The 9,531-nt window shown below is 40.0% G+C and overlaps 1 protein-coding gene across 1 annotated transcript; it reads right to left on the bottom strand.

Annotated features, from left to right (window-relative positions):
* Positions 1-2,298: 2,298 nt before the first annotated feature.
* On the bottom strand, positions 2,299-8,551 carry LOC125917732 (PHD finger protein 20-like). Its single transcript, XM_049623849.1, has 3 exons — positions 8,019-8,551; positions 5,366-5,537; positions 2,299-3,387 (listed from the first exon to the last, which is right to left on the bottom strand). Exons 1-3 carry the CDS (start codon positions 8,177-8,179, stop codon positions 3,283-3,285), a joined length of 438 nt encoding a protein of 145 aa, XP_049479806.1. The 5' UTR covers positions 8,180-8,551; the 3' UTR covers positions 2,299-3,282.
* Between the last annotated feature and the right edge of the window lie 980 nt (positions 8,552-9,531).

Below are 9,531 nucleotides of genomic sequence, written 5' to 3'. Positions count from 1 at the left end.
GAGAGAGAGAGAGAGAGAGAGAGAGAGAGAGAGAGAGAGAGAGAGAGAACCAGCAGTGGAGGGCAGAAAGAGAGGGAGACAGAGGATCCAAAACAAGATCCAAAGTAGCCACTGTGCTGACAACAGAGAGCCCCATTCAGGGCTCAAACTCACAAATCAGGAGATCATGACCTGAGCCAAAGTTGGACACTTAACCAACTGAGCCACCCAGGTGCCCCTCCACTCATTTTCAATGTCTTTCAAATAACTAAAATTTACTGGACAGAATTCAGAGCTTACAGAACCAATATTATTAGGGTGGCAAATGGCTATTTTAGGGACAATCATTATCTGAAGACTCCCCCTCCTATAATTTTAGCACATAGAGGAAATAAACAGAAAATATTTTTTAAAACAACCTGCAAAGCTCTGGTTGCCCCAGTTCAAAAGAGTTTAAGAGACATTTAAAAATCTTAACTATGCCTAATAATGTGGCAAATGATTTTTAGTCCTTAAATGATTATTTCAAAATATTCCAGACTCATCCACACATAAAAAAACAAAAACAAAAACAACAGTAACTACAGACAGGGGTCCTTCCCCGCTCCCCTCATGATTTATCTGCACCATTCTATTCCTGTACTGCCTCCTCCTGGTTGCTCTATATCAACACCCACTTCATGCAGCCTTGAACTAGGTCTTTTCTCTTTTTTTCTTTTTTTAAATCCATGATACCCAGATCTAGGATCTGCATAGATGCAAACAGCCTCCTTCCACCAAGACCCCATCCTACCCCTCTAAGAGACTGCTCCCGGGCTCCCCAAACCGTTCTTCTTCAATCTGCCTTTTCTCCTTTGATACTCCCTCATCCAACCCCCTTGGCCCCATTTCTGTGCTCCATGTGACTCTGAGACATCACTGGATCAAAAGACACATGTTGCTTCCTTTCTACAACCTCCCTTATCTACAGAGTTACCCATGTTACTACTCACAACTTTTATGTGATCTAAGGGACAGCCATTTCCCCAAGGGAGCACACCTCCAATGGATATCATTCAGGGGGAATACACTCAATTGATCAGCATAAATCAACCTAATAGACCTTCAGGAACACATCTATGTACACATAGAACACCTACATTTCATATCATATGATTTAAATGTAGTAAGAGCAGAAAAAATTTTAATCTTGAAAATAAGACTTAAAAAGTAAACTGTCCTTTACTAAAAAGCAGTTTAATAACATGTGAGCTCTCCTTTAAAATACATTTTTAGATTAAAGTGATACATATGAAAAATAATAACAGAGAATTCTATTTTGAACACAAACTTATAAAAGAAATTTAGAAAAACTAGAGGGTATTATGCTAAGCGAAATTAATCAGAGGAAGACAGATATCATAAGACTTCACTCATATGAGGACTTTAGGATAAAACAGATGCACATAAGGGAAGGAAAAGTAATATAAAAAGGGGGGGGGGGACAAAACATAAGAGACTCTTAAATATAGAGAACAGAGGGTTGCCGGAGGGGTTGTGGGAGAGTGACTGGCTAAATGGGTAAGGGGCTTAAGGAATCTACTCCTGAAATCATTGTTGCGCCATGCGCTAACTTCGATGTAAATTATAAAAAATGAATAAATTATGGGGCACCCGGGTGGCTCAGTCGGTTGAGGGGCCGACTTCGGCACAGGTCATGATCTCACGGTCCATGGGCTCGAGCCCCGCATCGGGCTCTGTGCTGACAGCTCGGAGCCTGGAGCCTGTTTCAGATTCTGTGTCTCCCTCTCTCTGACCCTCCCCCGTTCATGCTCTGTCTCAAAAATAAATAAACGTTAAAAAAAAATTTTTTTTTTAAATAAAAAAAATTTTTTTTTAATGAATAAATTATAGAAAAAAAAAGAAATTTAGGGAACGGGTGCCTGGGTGGCTCAGTTGGTTAAGCATCAGACTTTGGGCTCAGGTCATGACCTCACCATCTGTAGCCTGCTTCAGATTCTGTCTCCCTCTCTCTCTCTGCTCCTCCCCTGCCTGTGCTCTCTCTCTCTCTCTCCCAAAAATAAATAAACATTAAAAAAAGAAAGAAAGAAATTTAGGGAAACAAGAACTATTCAAAAAGGCTGAATCAACCATGAACTGGAGTAGTCAGTAACTGCTCAGACATCTTAAAAGATACAACCTTGTTTTGGAAGCCTGAGGCAAGAGGACTGTGCTTTCAGGATAACCTACATCTGGTAGCAGAATTAACCCACACTGGCCTAACAGCTGGGGGACGGGGGGAGGGGGGGGGGCAGCGTGGGGAGGGAGTGAATAGAGCAAAAGAGAAACAGAAATTTCTGCTACATTCAAATACATGTTCGTTTTTTTACCATTTCAACCCATTCTCAAACAAAACTTGATCAGCCCCAGGTCCAGCATTTAACAAGAGTGCTGAATGAATACCTGAAAAACTTCACTGAATAAAAAGTCAATCTGGCCACATAGCCACCACAAACAGCAGTACTAAGAGGTCATGGACATACCACAAACAACCTGATAGAAAATACTACAAAAAAAATGTATCACTCAGATCCAGAGTCTGTTCTCTCAGTGTCAGGATGCTGACCATACATATTATTTTCTTAACCATCCTCCCGCCTTTGTACTAGCAAAAACAGCCTCTCTGGGTCATGTTCCCAGTCTTGACTCCTCACGGGTTATAAACTTGGCAAAGGCATCCCAACTCGGTGCTCTAAATCCCAGGGCCCCAGTTTCAACTAGCAACTTTGATGCTACAGACCACCTTCAATCACCTTGCATCCACAAAGCATTTTTTTTTTAAGTAGGCTCCATGCCCAATGTGGGGCCTGAACTCATGACTGAGTTGAAGAGTCACATGCTCTACTGACTGAGCCAGCCAGGTGCCCCTCACAAAGCATATTTTTAAGAAATGTTTAGTAATGTTCACTTCATTTCTAGGCTATTTACAAATAAGTAAAAGGCATATTAAAGCTTATTTTTCATCTCTTAGGAACTCCTGGACAAGACCCTGCACACTTACCAGCAGAGGGACAGATGACCCATAATTATTTTACTGTTTTTTTAGAACCATAACTGTTTTAGAAAACAATTACTAGAATTTAGGAGGCAAAGAATCAAATTCCTCTTTTTAACCCAGATTTGTCTCCATTTATAATTTCTTCCTAATTCCTGACATAGTGGTTAACTTGAAGAGAGAGGATTCCTAGGCAATAAATACATACTCAGAATATACTATCAGACTCTAATATTACAAACTCCCCCCTACTTCATGAGTAAAAATAATTACAACTCAAATGCCTTACCATCCTTGTTAACAGCAGTGACTTTGGCTGGGTAAAAACGACAATCAGACCAGCAAGCAAGGACCTGCTCGTTTATTTGAAATTCCTAAAAAACATTAAAAAAGACAAAAAAACAAAAAACAAAAAAAACCTGTTACCAATCCAATTTCATAGGACACACACAGTACCAGATTTCATAAGAGAAGCTGGATTGACAATAGTGGGAAGGGGAGATGGCTACTGAGACAGAGGCACTGGGAGTCACAACAAAAGGGTTAGACACAAGACTTTTCCTATCCTAGGAGGTCTGGGCAAGCATAGCACAGCACTGATGATAGTCCCTGCTCTGTCCCTGAGCCCAGGACCACTAAAAACACACCCAGTATACAAGTTAGAAGGAGGGAAGCCACCTCATCTTTAGGGGAGCAGCATTCATGCCAACCACACTTTTAAAGGATCTTTTGCCAAAGGAAGCACCCATTCAACTTTAATATTTCATACTGTTTTTCCAGCAAACAGTTTGCATTAATACAGTTTATAGAATGAATATTGAGCAATCAAACTGAACAACATAAAACAATAAATGGCAGGGGCAGGGAGGAGGGGAGAGGAGTGGTAGAACAACACACACAGAAAACAAGAGTTCAAGTTTCCTGGCCAGGGCTAAAATGAAAAACAGAATCCAGGGCTGAGGCAGATCCAAAGGCAGCATGAGTTCTACAGATGTCTCAATGCTTGTTTAAAAAACTCAAAACTTAGGGCGCCTGGCTGGCTTAGTCGGTGGAACATGTGACTCCTGATCTCAGGGTTGTGAGTTCAATCCCCATATTGGGTAGAGGGATTACTTAAAAAACTAAAATAAAATCTTTAAAAAATTCTTATAAATATTTAAAAAATTAAAACCTCAAAACGAATACTTCATCCTTCATTCTGAAATCAGTAAAAGCTCCAGGTATAGTGATAATAGGAAAAAGGAATATAGTCCAATTCCAAGTGTTTAAGACCTTTAAAAGACCTTGAAATGAGGCTCCACAGGGAATGATTGCTTAATAAATGGTCATACAACAAACCAGTTTAATAAATGATCTAAAATGGGGGGCGCCTGGGTGGCTCAGTTGGCTAAGCGTCTGACTCTTGATTTCAGCTCAGGTTATGATCTCCATTTCATGAGACTGAGCCCCCCATTGGGCTCCGCACTGATAGCACGGAGCCGCTTGGGATTCTCTCTCTCCTTTCCTCTCTGCCTCTCTCCTGCTCACACCTCTCTTAGAAATAAACAAACGTTTAAAAAAAGATATTTATGGGGCACCTAGGTGGCTCAGTCGGTTAAGCGTCCAACTTCAACTGAGGTCATAATCTCACAGTTCGTGGGTTGGAGCCCTGTGTCGAGCTCTGTGCTAACAGCTCAGAACCTGGAGCCTGCTTCAGATTCTGTGTCTCCCTCTCTCTCTGCCCCTCCCCCACTTGCACATGTGTGTGTGGGGGGGTGCACACGCTCTCTCTCTCTCTCTCTCTCAAAAATGAATAAACATTAAAATATAATAATAATTTTAAAAAATAAATAAAAAATAAAAGATATTTATAAGGGCATCTGGGTGACTCAGTCAGTTAAGCATCCAACTTTAGCTCAGGTCATGATCTCACAGTCCGTGAGGTCAAGCCACGCGTTGGGCTCTGTGCTGACAGCTCAGAGCCTGGAGCCTGCTTTGGATTCTGTGTCTCCCTCCCTCTCTCTCTCTCTCTCTCTCTCTCAAAAATAAATAAACATTAAAAAAAAATTTAGAGATATTTATAAATAAATAAATAATCAATCTAAAGGGATACAGTGGTATAAAAGAAAGAGATAAGGTCCCCATGCATCCTCAATGTTTCTCTCAATGACCTGTCACATCAATCACATCATGGAGACAATTGACAACTAGGATTCTTCAAGAACCCCAGGTGCCATGGGGATCTCAGAGTTGTAACTACAGACCTAAATAAGGATTGGTCCCCAGCTGCTACTGACTTTCACACTGAACATCAAAGGCTGGAACATAAAATACCCAATGGCTGACCCAGCTCATTACAGATCTGATACTCACAGAAGATCCTTCCTCTTCATGTAAGCCCTCTTTCCTCAGCTGTATTTTCTCTAAAGGGCGTAAATAAGGACTGTCCCAGCAGAACCACTCATCATAACGATGGTTCCAACGCTTGAAATGGATGAGTACTTTTCCTTCTTCGTAGTCAATGTCTTCTATGTGAGCTGGATACCTGAGTCAGAAAAAAAAGTCAAATGCCTTTAATACCCACCGAAAATATCCAAAACAGTACTCTTCCAAACCTCTTCCCAAAGGACTAGATTACCAAAGCCTACCATGTAAAGGCTCGTGCAATTGTGTTAAATCACAAATTATGGAGGCTAACAGACTTGGGGTTCAAATCCCAACCTGGATATTCCTTAGTTTATGAACTATTAACCTGACCTTTCAGACCTGAGTTCTGTCATGTAGAGTGGAGGAAGGATACCCAGCACAGTGGGTTATAAGGCAAGTTAAACAAGTTGACATACACACAAGACCAAAACACAAAGGAGGCAGGAAGCAAACATTTAACTTGATTACACTTTACATATGCCAATAAATTAGAATGACCATGCAACCCAGATTGTATTAGATAGCTTCAATTTAAGAATTTTGTAATCCATATAGTAGCATACCATGCAGCTGTTAAAAAAAAAAAATCCTATGTTATGATACGGAAAGCTCTCTCAAGATGAACTATTAAATGAAAAGAACAAGGTGCAGGACATTGTGTAAACAACTGTTTATTTTCTTTAAGATGAAAAAGTATATTCATATATGTTTAACTATGCATAAAAATATCTTACATAAGAAACTAACAATGGTTACATAAAGAAGTACGGTCACTTCAAAAGATGGGCTCTTTCAATCTCCATTTCTTCTAGACTGAGAGTTGGAAAAACCAACTGCATTTCCCTGACTCCCCAACAATTGGCAGTCAAGGTCATGGAGACCTATGGGTTTAGAGGCAACTGTAGTGGCCAAACCCCAGGGCTCCAGTGAAGGACCTCTCAAACTTTCATGGAATGCAAATCATCAGAGGATCCTGTTGAAATGTAGATTTTGATTCAGCAGATGAAGTTAGGGCCTAAGAGCTTTAAACAATCTGGTGATACTGATGTACTGGTCTGCATAAGCAAGGATCTAATGTCTAGTTACCAGCTTCTTAAGTATCAAGCAGCAGTGTTGAGGGTGGTGGTGGCAGTGGGCCAGTGGCAGCAGTAACTTCCTGACCTCCAGAACACAGCTCCGGGCTGGGTCCTTCAAATTGATACTTAAGGGCAGCAACCTTGAGTCCCACTCCTCCAACCCTTCCAACAATTTTCTAAGTACCCAATTTCTTGTGTTAAATCCTTTTGTGGTTAAAGTATCCAAAGTGGTTTTGTTTCCAGCACTGAAACCTAACTGACACAACAGGGGAACTGAGTATTGGGGGAGGGGAGGGACAAAAGTGGGAGACAGAATTTTTGTAGCATGCCTTTTAATATTTTTTTTTCAACCATATTATTATACTGCTCATTCCAAAAATAAATGGTTAAAAATAAATAATATTGTTCCTTAAATACACTTGTATTAATCAGATTGCTATTCTAGATTGAGAAAGTTTAGATTCTACCTGCCTGCCTTATATCCAGCACCTAGTACCCCGCTATCCTAACAAACATGTGCTACCTAAATAAACAGGCCTGCTTCCTTCTGTCTGAATACTATGTCCTCTTCAATCCTACACCAGTAACCTCTAAGGCAGTTTGTTTGCCGTTAACCTATCACAGTAGGTTGCAGACACTGGGCATTCAATAAATGTTCAGCAAATGAATTCTGCTCTCCCTAGTCTTCCCAAAGGTCAAGTGTCCTGTCAATTCTTCAGTCCCAAAGCTCCAGACTCCAGCTACCCATTCCAATTTCAGTCACTCTCCAAGTTCAGGCTCCCATCACTTCATGTGGGTATTTTTCACACAGGACTGATAAAATTCTGAATGGTACTAAACATACATCAATTCCCCAAAAAATGTTAACAGAATAAACAGCCCTGAACCTAGTCTCCCTACTCTGATACAACTGACATACAGCTGCTACAAACAGAAGATATCTTGACAGCAGACCAGCTAACTATACAATGTGATGAACTGTGAAATACAACTGTAGAAAACAAAAGGATTCCCTAAATCTATTCCTCTCCATAAAGCAGAGAGAAGGACATGGACATCTCAATCATATTCCTTTTGCCCTCTCATCTGTACAGCCTACCAGAGACTAGGGAGCGTCCCTAAAATAACACAAGCTGGCCTAACGCACTCCTATTCAAAAGCTCTTGCTTTAATGGTTTACTATCTCTAGCAGTAGTTTTCAAACACAAGGCTTTGGACCAATGCATGGAATTAATTTCTCACAGAACTAAATTTATTTAATTTGCAGAACTTTTCTTTATACTAAAATCACATTCTTTCTAAATTTTTGGTGTGTAAATATACTTTTTAAATTAAAACAGTGGTAACTGTTGGTCTCTTACTAATATTATGTAGCCATTTAAAAGAGTATGTCAGCCTTCTATGTACTGATTTTAAGAGATCTCTAAGAAAAGTGGGGAAAAAACCCAACAACTAAAGGTGCAAAGTGTACTGAATGCACTACCATTTATTTGGGAGAGGAGAGAGAGCCAATACATTCATACCTGTTTTTAAATGCGTGGGCTATCTCTGGAAGGATGATCAAGCAACCCGGTTTGCCTCTTGGGAAGGGAACTGGATAGTTAAGGAACTGGAGAGGAAGTATGAGACTTATTTTATTCAATATATATCTTTTTGTATGTTTTGAATGTTGTACCGTGAGCATGTACCAACTATAAAGAGTATATAACTAAATACTTATTTTAAATATCCTTATTTGGCAAAATAAAAAGTGCAACCTCAGGACAAATCCCAAATTATTTTGAATTTGGTCAGTACCTTCTAAAAGTCTGGTAAGTCCAGATCCACAGATCAACTCCAAATTCCTAGGCTAGCAACTCCAATGCACATGCTCGGGAGCCTGAAGAAGGTCTTCTAGGCCCTTGGCTACTCTAAAGCCCTTCCTTGCTCAAAAAACTTTACAGGGCACAGGCATCCTACTGTCTGCAGTACATAAACTACATAAACCTCACCAAGAGGATCAATAGTAACAACGGGGTCAACAAGGTTTCCTAAGGAGAAGGCAGTTTTCCCCTACTTTTCTAAAGTGTGACAAGGATGAGAGCCACTCACTGAGAATGGGGAAACCCAACTGCATTTCAAAGAACAGAGAAGACTTGGTGGATCAAAATTGCTGGTTGCCTTGGAAACAGCTCAGCTTCATCAGTCAACAGAACTTTATTAAGTGACTTTGACCTGCCCAGTCAATTCCAGGTCTTGAAAGGGATTATAAGACGTAAGTGTTCTGGCTCCTGTCCTTGAGGAGAATCAGACACATGAACCAATTAAGTTTTAACACTATTAAGTGAAACTACATGAAATTACTGATAATCAACTACTTTTTACCTACAAAACAGTAATTGTACTAGTGCAACTTAAATATCTGGATAACCACAGGGGGAGCTAGAGAAGATGTGACAAGGTTAACAAAAGAGAAGTTGTGAACAGACAGTGTATAGACAGGAAAGAGGAGCAAGAATTTCCTGCTTCAACATGTAACTAACAGTCACTGATGAGACTCTAGTTTACAAAGTAACACTGCAGCTGGGAGTCACATTTCTAATGGAAATATTAGCCAGAAAGGAACAGATATTGAACACTAAACTGATAACAAAAGTTAGCTCTAGGGAAGGTCGAACAGGTATTAGAAATGGTCAAGAGACTTTTGCCTGTAGTTTGAATTTTTACAAAGATTTAGTTACATAATACTTGTGCATATAAAAATAAATACCTTTAAATTAAAAGTTTTGAGTATTTAATGGGCAGATTATCAACCAACAGCTTTGTGGTTATTGGATTTATATGTATGCTGCTTGGCACATCCACAAAATAGAATATGATGCAGCTATAAAACAAAAGACAGAAAGTGAGAAACCATACCCTATGAATTGATACAGAAAGATTTCCAAGACAAATTAACTTTAAAAAAGGCAAGCTACAGGGGGACCTGGGTGGCTCAATCGGTTAAGCCTCCAACTCTTGATTTCAGCCCAGGTCGTGATTTCATGGCTCATGGGA

Source organism: Panthera uncia, unplaced genomic scaffold, assembly GCF_023721935.1.
Source record: "Panthera uncia isolate 11264 unplaced genomic scaffold, Puncia_PCG_1.0 HiC_scaffold_2316, whole genome shotgun sequence".
In the NCBI taxonomy this organism is placed as follows: domain Eukaryota; kingdom Metazoa; phylum Chordata; class Mammalia; order Carnivora; family Felidae; genus Panthera; species Panthera uncia.
The sequence above is the reverse complement of the archived record's forward strand: the minus strand, read 5'-3'. Positions and strand labels throughout refer to the sequence as shown.